General features: G+C 33.8%; 2 protein-coding genes across 5 annotated transcripts in view; one reads left to right on the forward strand and one right to left on the reverse strand.

The window, feature by feature from the left end:
• LOC129004872 (GATOR complex protein NPRL2) overlaps window positions 1–18,552 on the forward strand; it is a 74,551-nt gene extending 55,999 nt beyond the window's left edge. Inside the window, exon 10 of the mRNA XM_054433561.1 lies at window positions 18,417–18,552. The gene's annotated coding sequence lies outside the window, so the exon portion shown is untranslated. The remainder of the gene's footprint in view (window positions 1–18,416) is intronic.
• LOC129004850 (uncharacterized) overlaps window positions 372–21,310 on the reverse strand; it is a 94,850-nt gene continuing 73,911 nt past the window's right edge. For 3 of the 4 annotated variants that reach the window (XM_054433533.1, XM_054433541.1, XM_054433524.1), the window contains 5 exons: window positions 18,420–18,626; window positions 17,732–17,927; window positions 8,083–8,231; window positions 7,778–7,928; window positions 372–1,395 (listed from right to left, as the gene is read on the reverse strand). In XM_054433533.1, coding sequence (XP_054289508.1) covers window positions 1,244–1,395; window positions 7,778–7,928; window positions 8,083–8,231; window positions 17,732–17,927; window positions 18,420–18,626 — 855 coding nt within the window. In that variant the 3' untranslated portion in view covers window positions 372–1,243. Of the gene's footprint in view, window positions 1,396–7,773; window positions 7,929–8,082; window positions 8,232–17,731; window positions 17,928–18,419; window positions 18,627–21,310 lie in introns of all 4 variants that reach the window. The other variant, XM_054433550.1, reaches the window with a different exon arrangement.

The following is a 21,310-nucleotide window of genomic DNA, read 5'->3' on the forward strand; positions in this document are numbered from 1 at the left end:
GTTATCTCCCGCACCCATATAAACATCATCATTGTCTCCTATGGTCACGGAAATATTATGGTCCTAATCGCAGTCATGGGAAAAAATTTGTTCATCTTTCGTGACCATGTAGACATCATCTTTGTCTGCTGCGGTCAAGGAAATCTTTTTGTCATCATCTGCGATTGTACCAAAACCAAGAATTTTCAATCGCATGAACTTCACATATGTGTTGAGTATTGGTATAGACCCTTGACGAATGATTACCAATACCCAATGTCGATAACGATGCCAATGTCCAAGAATCTGTGTTATCGAGAATCGAGAATCTGTATCCAATTCAAAACAACTTTATTCATATCTTGTACATAGAAATACATTGAATAGTGTCAACAGTTGCAAGTAAAAGTTATTAAATACATTTATTACACAACAAAATAAAAACAAAATTTCACAAACTTAAATTTTTTATAATAAGACAAAGGCAGAGCCAAATAAAGTTAATACAATTGTAAATAAAAAATACATATGTTAAATTTATTTTTAACCTCAAAGACTATTTAACTCTTCAAAAGAAAAATCCAGAATCAACACATCCCTTTGTTAAGACTTATAAGTGGTAGTAGACAGGGATAGGACTGACATCTGTATCAATTGTTTAACCTGGAATGTAAATTATTCTCTTGTATAGTGAAGATTTTTTGTGTACATAGCCAAGATCCACTGTTTATGTTTTACTAATGTGACCCACCCTCTAAATCAAGTTATTTTTTTTACCCTTTAAATATTATACAGGTTTTTTTTACACAACCCAAACTAAAAGTCCTGTGAGACACATTATACATTTATATTAACCTGAATTGCGTTTTAAAATAAAAATCACCCTGTGCCTCCATTATCTGAATGTTAAGATTGTTGCAGTCTCTTATTGAATGTTCAACAGAACTGTTATTATTTTTTAGATGTAAAATGTTTGTTCACTTGAACACTTTAAACTGTAAGTAGCCTATATCTTAAAATGTTCCATATATCGACCAGCTAAACAGCAACATAAAAAGGGATCACGAGATTGTGGCACAGTAACATTGAAAGGGGCTTTAGTAGCAATAGGAGACGCTCGTTGGAAAAACCGCTACAAAGATCAAAATGCAAACTAAATATGCTTCTTAACATTTTAAGCATTATTATTGAGTAAACTCTAGTTTGGAATGATAATTTTACTTGTACAAAATTAATAATTACATGGGAATTCAAGTAAGATGGTTCAAAGTGTTTTTATGGAAATAAGGATAGTTTTGAGTCTATGATCAGGATTAAGAGTCTCAAGTCGTCTACTGAGAGAGTCAAAGTCTGCCTGTTCTACTCCTGTTGGAGGATCTGCTTCTCTGGATGGGAGTTGAGAGCAAAACTTGGGACCTGGAAATTATAAAAATAACCATTAATACCACAGCCTAACCCGATTTAAGTCTGATATTGTCTTAAAATTTTAGTGTGACAAAATGTCAAAAGAATCTTGAGGCTTAGTCTGTAAACGGTTATAAACGGCAATTTACTGTTTCATTTTGATGTCCTTAGGCCAAAAACACCATCCGTTCAATTTCATATATATATATTTGTAATTATTGTTCACTGTTTAGGGCTACTGTTTCATAATGGGATGTGGGGGATGTTGTTGGGGTGAGTGTGATTGTGTAATATGGAAATGTAAGACTAATTTAAGCGTGCTGAATCTGCTACCAAATGATTTACATGAAAGACGTGTTGGGGACCAGAGGACGGAGATCTTTTACCCAGACCGGAAGCTTGCATAGCCAGCTTTGATTTATCCTAATACAACTAATTTAACTTAAACCATACTTCCAAAACTTGTGAGCTAGAAAATGACTACGGTATGTGTGAGATAATTTTGTTATGATTGTACTACCTAAATCTGAAATAACTATGACCTTATTGAGATAAACTGTGGAAGCCTAATGGGAAAATCATGTTACCGGCAATTAAATAATTCCTACATAACCAATGTCGGGGCGACCCTTGCAGGTCTCCACCTTTGGTTTGCTAACTAGCCTGTCATTTCAATTTGATTTATAACGCTTACTTAAAAACTACACTCATCCATTTTATGAAGGTTTTTAGACGATCCAATTTTCAGTGGTAGTCCTTTCAGGTTGACGGGAGAAGTGGGAAGAGAATTGGAAAAGTAGGCGGGGGAAAGCGTTCGCTCGCTCGCGGTGGGCTGACGAGTTCGACATGCAGCCCTGCCACGCGAAGCGCTGACACAATAAGAAATATAGTGTGCCGCTATGTGTCACAACCACCCCCCTTTCGAGGAAAGAAAAGCCAAAAAAACAGTTTTGCTAAAGGCTGTTGAAGGGTATCATTTGGTGTGGTTTTTTTTTTGGGGGGGGAATCTTTTGGACAATTTGCCAATCAAGGCTGAAGGTTCTGATAATGGCCCATTTGTCTGTTAGCACGATCATAGAAACTTTTTAAAGTCCTTTTTAAAAACCTTTATATTTATTTTTTATAATAATAATTATTGTCAGTTTGGCATCCGGCCCTAAGGAGAAAAGCAGCCCCGGGACAGGGGAGATTTTGAAATAGGGGGTTAGTAGAACCTAAATCCAAATGTTCATACAAATCTGCTGTATGAGATGAATACTTTTATTACACCATTTACTGGACCTGGACTAGTAGTATGAAATTATCGACAAAACAAATAACATGGCTAATTTCATTTCATTGTGCCTAAGCCTAGAAAACAATACAAAAGGTAAGAATCATAGGTCATAAAGTTAAGTTTAAAGTTATTACTAAAAATATATCTTTTAGATTTATGCTGTTCAAAAAGTCTGTGGTACAGTAGACCCCTCTTAACTGACCTTATGGGACCGGACCTAGGTCAGATAACTCAAAAGCTCGGTTAAAACGGGCAATCCCTAAAATCATAACATGATGAAGTGCTACTCATTTGGAATTATATAATCATTATTTTGAAGTCATACTTGATGAAATAAGCTTCGGTACTCTTATCTCCTTTTTCGTATTGATAGAAAAGTCACAAATAAACACAAAACACAGTTAAGTCAAATAGGCCTACTTTCAGTGGAATATATTATAGTACTAGGCAAGAGTCAATACAAATTCCTATTAACTTTAGTACTGTAATGTATTAATTGATGTTTTCCAAATCCATCAATACACCCTACTTTACATTTTGCATTTTCAAGTAGTTTATATGTGCCTGATATAGTCAAAGAAGTTTCTTTTAGATTGTTAACAAAAGAAAGAATATGTTTTTGTATAGTTTAAGTGTCATCAATTGGGAGCCGGTTTTTCAGATTGCTGATGTTAATGTTGCTTTTAAATGTTTCATTGACTGTATTCAGAATTGTTACAACTATCACTGTCATAGACTATCTAAGAGAGTAAGAAAGGACTACAAAGTTAGTTCAAAAAATAACCTGTGGTTTGATGAGTCACTTAAGAAAATGAAGGATACTCTGTTACTCCTCAAGGATTTGACTAAAATACCAGCTTATCAAAACAATGACATCCTAAAAAAATGTCTATCAACTTACAAAAACAAATATAAAACTAGAATTAAAACTGCTAAGATTGAATATAATGAGGAATTTATTGATAGTTCACAAAACAAATGTAAGGCTGCATGGAAAGTTGTTAAGTCAGAAAGTGGTTTATTTTTTAAAAGTGAAAAGTCAGATCCTCAAATTACAGCTGACGAATTTAATGACTATTACATTGGGGTGAGGTTCATTTGTCCGAGTTTTCAACTGTCCGAGTTTGTTAAAAATTACAAAATATTTGAAAAATCATTTGTCCGAGTTTTCAACTGTCCGAGTTTTGATAAATAACTAATAATAATTAGATAAATCAACTGTCCGAGTTTTCATTTGTCCGAGTTTATTAAATTATTTTAAAAAATATCGAAATATCAAGTGTCCGAGTTTTCAACTGTCCGAGTATGGTTTAAATAATAATAATATTTCGTTAAATCAACTGTCCAAGTTTTCATTTGTCCGAGTTTTTAAGTTATTAAAAAAAATATCAAAATATCATTTGTCCGAGTTTTCAACTGTCCGAGTAGGAGCAACATCAAAATGTGACACTGTGCGCCGAGACTAGCGTGTCTAAAGCGCCTGTTCAGAAGTCGATGTGAACCCCTTCTGTGAAGGAGTCAGGCATTGAGCGAGCCGCGAGAGGCCATCACATCGACAAGAAAAATTATATTATTTTTATTATAAGACTAATTTTACAATTTTTAATTATAAAATCAAACTGTCATCACCAAACACAATCAACCAAACTTGCTGATAATATAATAATGGCGGGGGTATTTTATATTATCAGCAAGTTTGGTTGGTTGTGTTAGGTGATGAGAGTTTAATTTTATAATTAATAATTGTAAAATTAGTCTTATATAAAAATAAAAAAAATTTCTTAATTCGGCGTGAGGGGCTCTCCATACATTCTATAACCTTTTTAACTTACTTAGTAAATATTGCCTTATTAAATTCCACATTTCCAAGTTGTCTGAAAATATGCAAAACGGTGCCAATTTTCAAGAAAGGAAATATATCTTCTGTTTCCAATTATCGTCCCATTTCAATGGTTCCAGTTTTTTCAAAAATAATTGAAAATTGTGTTAAAATACAGCTTTTTGATTTTTTATCAAATAATAAAATTCTGAATAGCAATCAATTTGGCTTTCGACCCGGATACTCCACAACTTAAGCTGTTGAATCCATAGTGTCAGATATTCTGGATACATTTGAATCTGGCAACTATCTGAGTCTGGCCCTTGTGGATCTCAGCAGGGCCTTTGACTAAGTGCTGCACACCATACTTTTGCGGAAATTGGATTTTTATGGTATAAAACTCCAGGAACTAAATTTTTTTAAACCTACCTTTGTGGCAGACAACAATATGTAGCTTCCGGAAAACAAACATCAGCTTTTAAAGAGGTTCTTGCTGGGATGCCACAGGGGTCAGTACTTGGGCCAGTATTGTTTATATTATATATTAATGATTTGCCAAATGCTATGCCTTGTAAAACAGTTCTATATGCAGACGACACATAGTTTATTTGGCCTTCTGACAATCTTAACACAGCAATCCATGGAATTGATAACATGATCGATATTGGTAATAATTGGTTTAAGAGTAATTTTCTTGAAATTAATGGTGATAAGACAGAGAAAATATGTTTTACACTACGTAGAAACCAAATTGAAAATCCAGATTTTGTTAAATTGCTAGGTATTTTCTTAGATAAAAAATTAACTTGGGAAGAACATACCAACAATGTAATATCTAAGTTGTCACGAGTTTGTTTTTTATTGCGAAAACTAAAAAAAACTGTGTATCAAATCACACACTTCTTTCTGTTTACCATAGTTTATTTCATACGCACTTATTATATGGAAATATTCTCTGGGGAAATAGCTGTGGGGCCAGCAGGGTGTTCACTTGGCAAAGAAAAGCCCTACGGATCATGTTTGATATACCAAATAAAGTCAACTACAAACTTTTCTTTATAAATAATAATATAATGACACTTTCAAGTATTTATATTTTTAATAATTTAGTCTATGTTAAACAAAACATTAAAAATTTTACTAAATGTCACTCAATACATAACCACTCAACTAGACAATCAAACAACCTGTACATCCCACCAGTTAGACTTTCAAAATTCACAAAAAACCATAAATATTTACAATTACAACTTTTCAATAAACTTCCCATTCCATTTAGAGAAATTGATAACATAAACCTTTTCAAATCAACACTATCAAGATGGCTAATTAGCAAAGCCTTTTTTTCTATAGAAAATTTTTTAAACACAAATGATTACTCTGAACTCTTAACACTATTGGCCACTACGAGGCAGCCTGCATAACCAAAAATCTTTTACAAATTTCCTGAATATTTACAAATTGTTTAGTTTTGAAGTATTATTTACTTAAGTTTTTTATAAATTTGTGTAAAAGCATTCAATCTTAGAATTTTAAATTTAAATATTAGGCCTGTATGTACAGTTTATGTAACAAAATGTTCAATGCTTCATAAGATGATATAGATTTAAGCATGATGTCATATTTGTGTCCTGACTTCTGACGTTGTCTATTGTAATTTTATGTTGCTGAATGACAATAAAGATTATTATTATTATTATTATCGTAATACAGTACAGAGCCTTTTGTCGAAATTAGAGATATAAGCAACCATTTTGTTACAAGACAGGATGTTTATTTATAGCCTCTCACTGGAGGCTCGAGGCACAAAACTATCTTGACCTTGGAGTTGTTAACCTCCCTTCCCTGCCCTCCCTACAAGTTGCGTTCTTTGTTTACTCCAGCAATAAGATAATCAGTTCTCAAAATCATAATGCACTTTACGATGTTATAAATTTGCCGCACGGATAACAAATCTGATCAGATGTGCTCGCGCTACAAACGATGGTGACAAACTGACAATATGCTATATTTTTTGTGATTAATACAAAATAACTTATTCTTAGTCAATCCTGTGGAGACAAGCGTATGGTTCAGTTCTCATCGCCCAGCGCGGGAGCAGAAATGCCGAGATTCCTAGAAAGCGGCGGTTAAACCGAACTATATTATTTTACGATCAAAGGCGGATAATCCGGTTATCGGTTAATACGAGGTCGGTTAAGAGGGGGTCTACTGTAACAACACCTCCAATCATTACATACTATAACTATAGGCTGACTTAAAGAGTCAGCAGGACCGCCGGTCATCATGGATTTTCTGCCCATAACGGCAATGTTAATGGTTGTAGCATATTACGGCATTGTTTATTAAGGTAAAAAGTTGCAAAATATCTCATTTTACTTTTTATTCTAATTTTTATTATTTTGTATAAGTACATAAATATATTGACTTAAACTATGATTTTTTTCAACCTTTAAAACGTAAGTTTAAAAATTTGAAAGACAATTCACACGGAAAATATATTTAAGAATCACTTAAAAATTTCTGCTCGGTAATTAAGTTTACGGTGCATGATTAATATGCTTCAACATGAACGCATGTTTTTTCTGGTCGGCGCTCGAACAACCACTGTTTTGCCTGGCATTTGTGAAATTCAACAGCAGAATTCTGTCCCTGCGTATGAATACATCACTATCCCTCATTTAGCAGTTTGTTTGAATCGTAAATTGATTAATTCTTGTTTGTATTGATTTTTGAGGCTAATGACCGTGCATCCCTAGCGGACCTTCGGCCCCTCAAGTGGCTTCAGTTGTTCGAGACTGTTTGAATGATGGCGGGAGAGGACTATTTTGCACTACGGCCGCACGTAGTACTGCAGCTGTTTCTTGGGTTACTACAGGCTTTGGAGCGCTGTAGTCAAGAGAGATAAAATTATTTACTCCTGCCGACTCTTTTAGAGTCCTTGGAGGCTGGTGGCCATTTTGGATTAATTTCTAAGAGCCGCTGAAGAGCTATTTACCATCTAAAAATATGTTTTCAAATACCAACCTTATTGTAATTTAGATATCTAGTGCACTGTGGAATTAGAAATGTTTGTTTTGGTTTTATAATTGTTTTCCAAAAGAGTCCTTGAAAGCTGACGGCCATCTTGGATTTGTTGAAACAGCTAGGTTCCAAGGACTCTTTAAAGAGGGTGCTTGGAGTTTGTAATTTCCAATTAATTGAACATATTTTTATCTGTGTCTTTTTTTATGGCATGGTAAAAGAAGTGTTGTTGCTGTGGGATGTTCATGATTATCAACGATATTTTACTCACATACCCAATATTCTTTCACACAAAGCACATATGCCGCACCAAGTTCGGAAATCTATCCAGTCCTCATCTTTCCAGCCAACTATTTCTTGAAACCAAACAGCCTCTTCTTCTGTGAATGGTCGACCCATCATCTCACCCAAGGCTACTGTCATATTCTGCAAAAAATAAAGCTTTTTTCAAAGAGGTTTGCTTCAAAGATCACGTAGATGCTGTTAACTTGCATTTTGCCCATCCACATGGGCCACAGAGGCCTGTGCATGGAATGAATCCGGCAAAGCAAGGGGTAAATTAAATTAATTTGATATTTACCTTGCCAGAGAGTGTCCTGTGAGTGTTTTCCTGCTCTGTATCTTCTAGATCTATCTGCTTCTTGTGTCTGTTGAACACTCTGCTGTAGAGCAGACGTCTGTGGCTTGTGATACTTATGTGTCTTTGGACATACTCCAGTGGTGTCATGGCTATTTAAAAAAACATTCCAATTACTGATTGCAAAAAGAATCTTTCACTCCAAACAGCTGATCGCTATTTGATAAATGAAACTCTAAACAAATAAATTAATGTTTTTAGCAGGCCAGGAACCAATTTACTTTTTCATTTTGATGTCCCCAGAGGCCAAAATCATCATTCGTTCAGATTTTTATTTATGTATATACATCGGATTTTGATGAAATTTAGTTTAAAGGTGTAGGGTGGGATAAACTTGCATGAGTTCCCGAAACAGCATTCTCACCAATCTAGTAAACACAGGAAAATGAATTTTTTCTAGTTCGATGCTCTAGGTTTCCTGGAGTAGGTAACATAAATTGACATCTTGTCATTACTGACTCAATGACAGTTAGACGGAAATTGACATAAAGCTCTTGTATATTTCTTAGACTACTATGTAAAAATAACAATACCCACGCCGCAGCAAACCTGCAGACTAAGTGAATTTCCATTTGCCTGATTTGATTTTTAATTAAATGAATTTCAATAACATTAGGGTGTACCTACCTATGTTTGCTGCTATAGGGAGGGTAAAGAAGAGTGTGTTTTTTAAATACAACTTCTTGATCAGCATTGTAAGTGTTATTAAATTTACGGAAAGTAAATTAACACTTAAAACATATATTTACTCTTATACTGTTACTCACAAGACGGTAAATATACATAAAAGATGGTAAGTGGTGATCGATTTCGATTGGGGACTCCAATCATCATCAGACACTGTAGGTGAATGACATTCAAGTGTTATAAAAAGTTTCTTTGATTTACTTTCAGGTGTGTTTTTTAGTAAAACTTTTAAAAAATATAGCTTAGTAATAAATAAATAGATTTGCCAAGTTTGATTAAAATATGTACATAAACAAGCAAACCACAACAGTTTACCTATCTATCTATCTTATAAAAGTCAAATACCACTCACTCACTGATATTTAGTAACACAAAAACTACAAGCCATAACAACTCAGGAGGAGTGTACCGAATTTAAGGTAAGAAACCTCAAATTCAAATCGCCGCGCGAAATCAAAGATCAGCTGACCACAGATGTACGACGTATTCGTATTACAGTACCCACAATCCTTCGCATCGTCCAAGCTCTTAACGAGTGAATCACCCCAGTCTTCCCGTGTAGCTCCTTGAGTGTCGTTGTTTTAGGGTAAGCCTTTTAATCGGAGCAGTGCAAATTCTTCGATGTCGCGGTACTAGTTGGTATCAATTTGATTTTCAGTAATCGCAAAAGCCTATATCCCGCAGAGATATAATTGCGACGCGTTGAAAAAAAAAAAAAAAAACAGTTTGGAAAAAGTCTTTTTCATCGTCGCCAACTAGTACAGAACCGCTCTTTTAATTTCACTTCATCTGTTGCTATCATCGATCAAATGATTTTTGCGGGAAATGAAAGGCCTACCATAATTTGTGTCCCACCTGTTATTGTGTTGTGTGTCTGGACGTTCATGTAAGTAAATGTTATATTATTTGTTAAATTATTAATTGTTATATGTTTCGTACATGAAAATTATTGTGTTTTCTTGTCTATAGCATATGTGGTTTAGAATCACCGATTGGTAGTTTTCAATTGTATCCATTTCAATGTCGTCAATTGGTAACAATATTAAGTGTGTAAATAATTATAGTATTAGCAAACAATTCAACGCATTTATTATTTTGTATAAACTTGAGATATTTTTTGTAATCCCGTGGTGATTAGGTAAAACCAAATACACTGTTTTAATTTTGGTAATCATTCACAACATTTGATAAATATGAATTCTAATTGTCGCTAACTCTGTTTTGGGGTGAACTTAACATAAAAAGGGGAAAAATCAGGCTGGTGCTTGTTAGGTGGTTGCAGCAGTTGGTAGAGGTGTGTAGTTGACCATGCAGTTGTCATCAACATATGATTTCTTAACACCACATGATTTATGTTATTGTTTTTGAATGTTTATGTTTGTGTTTACATATTTTTCATTCAGTTAAAATGATTGAATAAAAATGGGTTGTACATTCTCTTGTATCTTGTTTTATTTAAGGAGCAGGATTGAGTTCTACACCTAAGTAGCCAAGTGAAGACCAAATTCTTATTCAGTCTAGTGACAGAGAAAATAAATTGGGGTAGTATTGTAGCTGGATTGGACTTTTCACAGGCATTCGATTCAGTTAGTTTCTATCTTCTGTTAGCCAAACTGAGTTTTTACCATTTTGATAGTTGATCTGTGCAGTGGTTTTCTTCCTATATCCGTAATAGGTCACAATAAACTCGAGTTAACGATCAGGTTTCAAGTGTTTTACCAAAAGTGTCCAGGGTTCCCCAGGGCAGTTGCTAAGGTCCTTTCCTCTTCCTGGTGTACACTGCCGACCTTGAGTCACAGCTTTGTCACTGCTCTGTCCATTCTTACGCCGACGACTCGCACCTTGAATAGCGACTTGATAAGTGTTGATAAATGGTCTAATGATCATGGTCTTCAGCTGAATCGTGACAAGTGTTCTGTTTTAAGAATCGTAAACTACTCTGTGCAAAGCCAACACAACAAGGATACTTATTGTGAAGTTCTTCTAGATGATAAGCCCTTGCCTTTAAGCGATTCATTAAAATTCCTTGGTGTCAAATTGAACTCTAGGCTCAATTTCTCTGAACATGCGAGACACATCTGTAAAACTGTTGTTGCTAAATTACGATTATTTAATAGGTTTAGGTTTGTTCAACCAAACTTGAAATAGTTCGTGCTATAGTTCTTCCATCTATTTATAATGCTCTTCCCTCTTTTGCTAACAGCCTTATTCAAGAAAATGTACTGCAAGCCTTGAACCAAGTGATTGCATTTGATGGTAAAATGATTAATTGCATAGTTTGCACTTTTTGTTCAAACACTTGATGATATAGGGTAATTTATAAGTGTTTAAGATAGCAGTAGTGTTGGTTCCCCTTGTATTGTATCACTTTGCCCAATTATATGCCAATTTTGGGACAAACAGTACTTTACTATTTAATTTTGCCTTGTCTAGCCTTATTAAATATTAAATATTATTTTCTTCTTCAGATATTCATAGGCATATAAAAAATGTATTAATTTTTAAGTATTTATAATTATAAAAAAAATTTAAATAATAATTTAATATTACAATTGGTTAAATTGTGAGCAATCAATGATCTTCATAGTAATATACATGACATTTAATTAAATCAAATTCTTCCCTTCTAGGTACATTACTTCTTGTAACTAATTACTTTTAAAATAAATAAGAACAGTCTTACTTTAGTCAGTAGACTTGCAAATATAGCACCGGACTGGTACCCCAGGGCTCGGATTTGAGTTGCCAAATTGGTAGCCACAGCACACTTGAAACTCGTTCTGGAAATATGTCCAGAAAATACTAGTAAATAGTAATCATTATTTTAATATTAGAGCATTTTATAATGTATTCATACCTTTCACAGCATGTGATTTCCTGACCAAAACAATCATGAATAGTACTGTGACAATTGTTACTTTACATTTTAATTTAACAGTTTCTCAAGGTGAAGTTATATAAAATTATCACACAATTATTAATTAAAACATATTAACATTAATTAGCATAGCTTGAATCATCTATACTTATTTAATACGCAAGCAGATTTTTTGTGACAATTACTCCTCCGAAACTACTGAACCGATTGTCATGTTTTTGATGTCATTGGAAAGAGTGTAACGTGAAGTTGTGCAGGAAACTTTCTTTTTAGGGAAATAATGAGAGAGTGAGGCCCTGGAGCCCTTTAAAGTATTGTATTTCTCCATAAGATTAACATTGGAAACAAAAATTGTTATGAAACTCCAGCTGTTATCACAAATCACAAGTAAGAAGAAGAGCATATGTTATGTGTAAACACTAAACAGTCAATAAGTTTACTAATTTAACAGTTTGCTACAAACTTGCTGACTTGGTTGAAATTCGTTTTAAAATAACGCCTGTAATACTTAGCAATTGCTCGAATTCGAGCCACAGGCACACTAGTATTTAATTAATTTTCAATATTTGTGAAACATGTGCTTTTTATACAATCTATAACAGGAAATTGACTTTGTATTTACACAATAATATTTCACTTTGTGATAACTTACAAAAATATGAATTATATATTTTTGACCATATAAGAGTCTTGATTCCTGAAATACAATACAGTACATATTTCTTCAACTTAATATTAAAATTAAATAATTTTTAACTTACATGACAACGAGTGTGTGATTGCTTTGGGGCCCAGACATGAACTAGAACTGAACTATTTACTTTACCATGAATCTCATCTTTGACCAAGGATGATAACAGCTGATTTGCAGGATTGCCAACAGGTTGAACTGAACTATTTACTTTACCATGAATCTCATCTTTGACCAAGGATGATAACAGCTGATTTGCAGGATTGCCAACAGGTTGGAGTGATTAGTTTTTCTTAACCAAACAACAAATTATTTCACATACGGTACTGTATTTTATCCTAAGTGGTCATTTAATTTATTTTGTTTTAAAATAATGAAAATTAAAAATATTACATATTAGTACAAAAATATAAATATTCTCACAAGACTTCAGAACAGAGCTTTGAGATTTGTCTGATCATATTTTGTTTGTTGATCATATCAGCGAGTATAGGTCAAGGGCAGCAAACATCTTGACAGCTAAACAATGCTGTGACCTTCAAACCGTTCTCATTGTTCATAAAACTTTGTTAACGGAGTTCCCCCAATATATCAGAAGGAAACTGGTTTTCAGGTCTGAGGTGAGCGTTCGCCTCACTCGGCAGGAAGTTTTGCTACACTTGCCACGGGTCAGACCAGAATTCGGGAAGAAAGCCTTTTCTTACTTTGGGCCCCAAGCCTACAATTCCCTTCCAATTGACCTTATATCAGTAAACCTCTCTAGGTTTGAAAGATGTATTTTATGCCAGTAATAATTAGCCAGTTGATCTAAAATGTATTTTCAATATGTCTAGTATAAGCTGATCAATTAAGTTTAGTGTTTTGACAACAGTTGTATTGAAAACCAAAGAACTGTACTTTTATAACGCTGGCTCAGTAAAGATGTTTTCATTCATTCATTCATGTGTACAGAGCTTCACACCACAGCTAAAATTCGTTAACCTGCACTTTCACTCACTAAAACTCAATTCCTTTCTCCTACCTGCTTCATTAAGTGAAATTTTGTATGCTCGGTACAACATGGAACTGAAGGCTGCAGTCATGTGTATCGTTGGATAAATAGATTTGCTGCTAATCCATGTGTCCGTTTGCTTTGTTTTCCTGTAGATTTCAAAGTCTAATTTGTCGTCTTTCCTCTCTAGTGTGAGGTCCAGGATGTTGATCTTTTTTTTTATTTTAATTCATTGGTGAAAACTAGGTTTTGATGTTGGTGGTTGAATATCAGCATCTTTTGTGCGTGCTCTCTTCCTTGGGTTTGCCTGAATAAAACAAGAATGTCGTCTACATATCTGACATATAGCTTTGCATCATTACTGTTTGCTACGTTTTCTGTTACTTCTTTTTTGTGATGTTGTAAAAATATTTCCGATAAAATTGCCGAAAGTGGGCTTCCAAAAGCCTTGTTTATCTGTAAAATTTTGTAATCCTTTTACTATTTGACTCGATATCTATGTTCTTTACACGTTCAACAAATTCATAATCTTTACATTATATATATATATATTCTAATTCTAAATCTTTACTGAGCTTACTTCATAACATTTTCGAAACATTGTAGGTAGGAGCACATTTAAAGTTAACTAAGGGTCTGATAGGTACATTCTTCTTGTATATTTTCGGGATCCCTTTCCTCACCGGCGCTTTGGAATTTGGGATGTTTATCTTCTGTCGACATTCTTCGGGAATCACTCTGGTGCATCTCTTCTCCGGTCCGCTCTTTTTGGTATTTCTATGTTGGATCCTTGATTAGCTCTTTGAAATTATTTTCTTTGATAAAACCTTCAGTATTTTTTATATATTCTTCTTTTCCAAGGATTACGATGGTGTTACTTTTTTCTGCTTTCACAGCAATTGACATATTCTCTTCCAGTTTCTTATTTATTTTGTTGCATGTCCTCAGTTCTTCATTTTTACTGGGATCTATGGGTCCTTTGCTGGTGAAAGCGTTGGATGTTACTTTCTTTCGAACAGTATAATGGTCTACTACATCTTTGATTGATTTTATATTTGCCTCATCTTCAGAAGCTAGTAATGCGTTTCCTTCCTTCTTCGTTGTGAAATTGTGCTTCATTTCATAGTTTAATACTTTGGTCTCTTCTGGAAATTGTGTCCTGTACTCGTCCTATCCAAGTCTTCATTGTGTCTATTCTTCTCTACAAGTTTTTCTAATTTATTGTTTATCTGGGTGTACTTTCAGTCCATGGCATCTTCGATTTCTTCAAAGACAACTTCACATAGTAAATTCTATGCGGTCAGTTCATATGATCTAAAGAATCGTAGTTGGATGTCGTACGCGATCATGTTCAATTAATCTTTTTCACAGTAAAATGGCAACTCATTGAGGAAAATGGAAGAAAATCTATTTCTTTTAAAGAATTTTAAGAAAGTAAATGTGATGATGCTATGAAGAACTGTATATTTATAAGGAAACATTTAAAAATAGAAACAAGCTAATTAATGAACAAGTAAATTTGGACTGCAGTTGTACTTATTGTACTTATAGAAAGTTCTTGGCTAGTACTTCCGGTAGCCAATAGTATATATTATAGTAGGGACGCCATTGAGGTTCTTGTCATTCACCTATTGGGTCTGATGATGATTGGAGTGTCCAATCGAAATCAGATCACTTATAAATCAGAAAGAAGAATATATAAATAATAGGTACTGAAGGTTTTATCAAAGAAAATAATTTCAAAGAGCTAATCAAGGATCCGCATCTATACCTGTAAAATGCAAAGCCCTCACTGACTGACTCACTCACTCACTTACTCACTCATCACTCATCACTAATTCTCCTACTTCCCATTTACCTAGAAGACTGAAATTTGGTACACTGATTCTTTAGGTAGAACATTATGGCTATGGGAGATGTGCTATACTATAGCATACCATAAATTAAACGAACCAAATTCTCTTAAACCGTGTCCTTTCCCTTTGAAAATGCAAAGCCAAGTATAACTGCAATAAGCATTTTATACTTATACGCCAACCCTGTACGAAGGACGGGTACTCTGCTAGTAGCATTATAATGTTACAAGGTTTACCAACAGAGTGCAGCACTATTAACTGTTTGAATTTATTATAACAGCTAATTTAAACAAAGCATCAACAAAAAGCTATGATACACATTGAGAACTGTCAAATCTTTAATTTAATTAATACGCTACATGAAACTTTGTCGGTTGAACTCCTTTGCCATTTCTTAACAGATTTTATCCATTGACGTCTCATTGGAAAGAGTGTGTCGCGTAGATTTGCAAACTGGCCTTAAATTTTTTTAAAAGTCCCTTGGGCTCTGCCCCTGTGGCTTTGAAAGTTCCCATGTTACCCTTATGAAGAACATAATTGTTTACATTTTGATCAGCTGTATAATTTAATTGCTGATATTTTTTTCAATTCAAAGAAACGCATTGGTACATTTACTGATTTTGTTAAAATTAAATATTTACTACTTTAATTTACATTTGTACATATTACAATGTAAAAAATCGAGAAGGCCTGGGTAATGTGATATATTTTACCAAATAAGAAAAATTAATTGACAGGGTACTGTATTTCTTGAGCAATCATTGAAAGAACCAATTTTTTTACCATGGAAACATAGGAAAGTCATAGAACGCCACCAAGTAGAAGAAATAGAGATTTTAAAAGACCATTTACTATCGTTTTCATCCTATATAATGAAGAACACCTACAATATGAAGATTCCAACAAACAATGAACAAGGATGTTAGCCGAAGTGTTACTATTTTGTAGGAAACACGGACTTAAGTTTATGATTATTGGCAAAGGAAACACTCTAAGGCTGAATTAGGCTAAACTCGTACGGCAAGGTCATTAAATATATGTTTTCATAAAAGTCAAGTGATTTTAAAATAATATGACTACATTCCAGAAACCTTAATAAAACTTTCACTGAATGATTTGCATTATTCACATTTAAGGGAAACAAAAAACCATCTGAACAACATTTAGGCCTTTCAATTCTGCATTTTTTCAGGTAAATATAACTTATTACAAAATTAATGCCAATTGAAGCAAATAAAATTGTGACAGAGAGGTTATGCAGAAAATCAGGCAGTTCTTAAGTAATGTAAACAAAATGTTATCGCTATAAAAAATGACTGAAATTTGTAAACATACTGGTGACAATGGGTAGTACTGCAGACAGGGTAGCGGATTTTTTTTGCGGAATATTTACCGTCTTATGAGCTAACAATATATGTGTAAATATATGTAAGTGTTATAACCAATGTAAGTGTTTGTATCTTTTATTTACCATCCACATTTATACTTTTAACTACATTTTCAGTAGATTTAGATGGCATATTGAGAAGAGAAGGGCAGGTTTACAACAGCACTGCATGGTTTACAAGAAAACAGAAGCATGATTCATCTGAGTGGTGAGCGGCGTTCTGGTGAAAATCGTTATGGACTTAAAAACCATGAGCGGAGCTTGGCGACGCCGCTTACCGTCCAGATATATTTTGTACCTACCATTAACAACTTTACATGCAACTAAATAAGATCCAATTTCAGAGCCTCATGCTGCTTGCCTTTTGTATCTTACCCGAAGTGTAATATTTGTATAAAAACCTAGCAGAATTTTTATTCTTTAAAATTTCCAAAATAGTGTAAAAACTCATTTTCCAAGGACCAAATTTTAAAACAATAATCCCCTGGTAGCCCTTTTACTGGATTTAGCTGAGGGCCTTAGAATGTCCCAGTCCAGGTTTGTTTGTGGAAGATACCAATATCAGAAAATTTTTGTTCTAACAAAGACAAAAAAGATTCTTCAAAATCATTATTGTGGTTTTTAGTTGACTGAAGAAAAGCTCTTCCTGATCTTGTAATCTCTGTACTGTTATGGAAAGTGTAACATAACATACTTTAGTAACCTTGAATTAACTGCTACAGGAATAACTACAGGCTATTGATAACATTTCAGATAATTTTTAGAACTTGATGATTTGTTTGTGTTTGACGAATAGAGATATAAATAGTTGCTTCAAAATGACTGCTGCAGTTTTTGGAAATCCTGAAGAAATAACTCTTCCTTATTTTGAATTCCTGTTATGAGTTTAACCAACTAACTGTAGCAACTGTGAATAAACTGTTACAGCGATAACTTACATTGATAAAACTTCATGGCAATCTGTGAATCAAAATCCAAACTACAGTAGTTCATTTCTCTGGTCCTAATATCAATTATTGAATCATGTTCAACCCAAACAACTTGTATTCTTTGCAACTCTCCAGAACACTTTAAAACGTAAACATAGCCCTGAGCGACTCACTGTTGAGTTGCCGACGGTCTAGCGGAAGCTCAAACCTAGCAGACTGACGGGAGAATGTCCGAGGCAGAGAGAGCCACAACTCTGTGTTCTCGGGAGGTAGTCTCAGCTCTTTCTGCAGTTTGATCATCTCCTCATTGTGTTGTAGTTTGTTGTCTGCTGGGAACGTTCTGAGAGCCTCCTGTAAGGCAATCCGCCTCTGCAACATTGTGAGATAGTCTGATAGGATAATGAACTTTACAGTACTGCAGAGATGTTTGTGTTACAAAGTTCACTGTCTGATTGGTGTAACATACATTTCATTAAAACATCCCAAAATATAAGAAGGTTTTTCTTTCACTAAGTGTATATGTTTTGTCCAGCCCAAACAAATAATTACCTTTTTATAATGCAAAAACCTATATCATAATTTAGTGCATGACATTAATCAAGGTAGAAAATTGAATAGAAAAATAATTATAGTTTGGAATAAGAATTAAAAAAAAAAAATTATCAATATTATTTAATCATTTCCCTTACAATTTCATAGTTTGTTTGAGCTCCTACAAATTAATCAAATATTAAATACTTTTTCTTAAAAACACCTTAACTTATATTCCTTTTGTTTTAACTTGAATTTGAACATATAGGTTAGACTACTGTACTTTGATTTATATAAATCACAAAACCACATCTCCCTTTGTTTCAGTACCTTGACATCAAATTCACTGTCGATGACTTCCTGGTCCAACTCTCTGCGAAGCTGCTTGAGGATGTCATAGTCCAAGTAGGATGGCTCAGGAGTGTGCAAGGGACCGCAGTCCCCCTCCAGGGGAGTCACACTGCCCCCCTCGCCCCCCTGCATTGTTAGTGAGGCTCGGGCACTAGCCAGCCGCGAGTCTATCCCAAAAGCTGACACCTGGGTACATTTTTATTTGTATTTAATATCTGTCAAACTTATTAATCTTATGGGCTAAATATTTTAATTGTTTTTTTAACTTGTAAATAACCATAAATTATATGTTTATTTTTTAATATAACTCTACGCTGTATGAAATCTAGATAAGGGTATGCTTTTAGCGTGGTATGTCACTGAAATATATAATGTAAAATAACTTGAGTCAGTGAAAATAGTTTATTTTTATTTTTTATTATTATGTAAATAGTAGTTGCCTTAATCTAACTTTTTCAAGTGTTACTTGTATTTGTAAAATTGTTTATAAATTGTTACCTTTATGTGGTTGTTAAAATTTGTAATAAATGTTTTGTTTCACCTTCTTGTTTTCATTTAAATCCTTTTAAACTCAATAATAGTTCAATCTTAGAATTGAATCGGCCAAGAGGTAAATGGAAACCAAGGAGTTAGGTGATACAAAAATCACTGTTGTTGTTTCTTACAGACATTTTTGGTATCTAAAATTTGTAGATGTCGCCTGTAATATTTTTGCCCGCTTTTAGCTCAGGTAAACCTTTATTTTGTAAAATAAATTTATCAAATCTGAAATACAGCTGTAAATATTAGGAATCATCATTGGATGATGGATATAAACTGCCAATTTGATGGATTACTTTTTTTTTATATTGTAATGTAAGAAAGGGGATTAACATTAAATAACATCACAACACATACATTAAGGAATAATTGGAACAACATTTTAGATTATAGAAAAGTGATTATGTACGTCTTATTAGTCTGGATAATAATATTAACAATTTTACTCATTATTTCAGCATATTTCATCCACATACTTAATATTAAAATAAATCTCATCACAAAACTTCAAACCCCTCAATATATAATAATAATAAAAACAAAAGCAAACAAAAAATCTTTACTAACAGATAATATTTAATGGTTCAAAACTAATGAAACAATTAATTAACTTAAGGAGACTCGAAGGGGCTAAAGACGTGAGTGACTATGAGCTATACACCACCAGCTCATTCTGCCGCGTCACTGGAAGGGGCGCGAAACAAGCAACTGCGCTGATCCTCAAGATTGCGTCGTGTCGGAGGAAGGGGGGAAGAAGAGTCGGAACGTACATCAAGATATCCGTTTGATTCCAACCATCGAGATTGATGTTTTTCGAGTATCTCCTTATTTTCTCATTTTTATTGTCAACCGGTGGTAGGTTGACGTTTTAACCAGGGGGGTGTAAGAGAGGGGATTAACCCTGTACCCACGGTGCTCATCTACGCAGACACTCTGTTCACAATACACAAGTCGACCAGTTGGTGTGAACAGAGTTGAACAGTAGCATGAGCATCGATTGTCAAATTCCTTTCCCAACTGACGTGAGCTAGGCGATAACCGGTAGGGCTGGCTTCCGAGAAACAACTTTAACCTATAAGCCACACACCCTATCGGTAATCAGCCAATGAGAAGGGCTATTGAAGAAGAAGGAGGGGTGAGGAGTCTCGGAGCTGGAGGACCTCAAAGAAAAAATCAAGGAGATTACGGCGGGCTACAGGACAACGAAGATCGGAGTATTGGAGTGTGTGTGTGCTTCTGGGACAATATTAGCAGTATGTAAAAAAATATTACTGAATTTTTTAAAGATGTAAAACAAACAAGTCATATAATTTTAATTTGTTAGTAACTCAATCTTTTAAATTTTTCTATTAATTTTCTTTTCTTGTAAATTTACGTTGTATTTTTTTTCTTACTATTGTTCCTCTTTGTTTTTTCAAAGTCCTTATTTGGTGTTGTCACCCTTTGTAACTTTTTATTTTTTCTAAATTGATTTGTTTTATTACTACAAGTTTAGTCACACCTTAGCAGTCCTATGTCTCTTTCAACCTTTCACCTCTCGACTACAGCTAAGCGAGTGTAACTTTTAAGAGACCTTAAATAAGAGAGGCATGGGACTCGCAATATATAAAAAGATTTCACTCTCAGGGTGATCACCAACAATTTAGTTTGTTGTAGCCCTCTAAATTCTGAACAAAATTGTAGAAAACTCCCATTTCCGTAAAAATTACTGTTCAAAAGTTACTGTAAATTATGTTATTTTCCCATAAATAATCACACATAAAATAAGAGAAAATTGTATTTTTGAAAGAAATCGGTTTTGATTGAAATTTGTATATGATAATCCTTATAATTCCAAAAAACATAATGCAACCATTGCTGAAAAAATTATGGTTCTAAAGTTATTGTAACTTATGTTATTTTCCCATAAAAATCCATTTAAAAAACAGAAAATGGATTTTTTGAAAAAAAAAACCGATTCTGATTGTAATTCTGTTATGGTCCTTTTAATTTTAAACAAAATAGTGCATCCCTTCATTCCTGTTAAAATTACTGTTCAAAAGTTAACAGTAGTAAGTAAAAGTAAGTTAGTTACTTTTGTGATTTTACCTATTAAATATCAGTTACTCTCATCGCTATGAGAGTGTTCTAAAAATCAACGAAGACATAGAGAAAATCATTACTTGGACTGATAAACATGGACTTAGACTAAATCATACAAAAACAAGACCAATAATAATTTGTCATTCACGTTTACGAAACTCAATTGACTTTGACACAGTGAACTCAGTAACTATAAATGGGACAGCTTTTCTTTACTATGACATATAAGTGAAAAATCTAGGACTTAC

Source organism: Macrosteles quadrilineatus, unplaced genomic scaffold, assembly GCF_028750875.1.
Source record: "Macrosteles quadrilineatus isolate MER2022 unplaced genomic scaffold, UCM_ALF_1.0 Scaffold_1__1_contigs__length_201487025, whole genome shotgun sequence".
NCBI lineage: Eukaryota > Metazoa > Arthropoda > Insecta > Hemiptera > Cicadellidae > Macrosteles > Macrosteles quadrilineatus.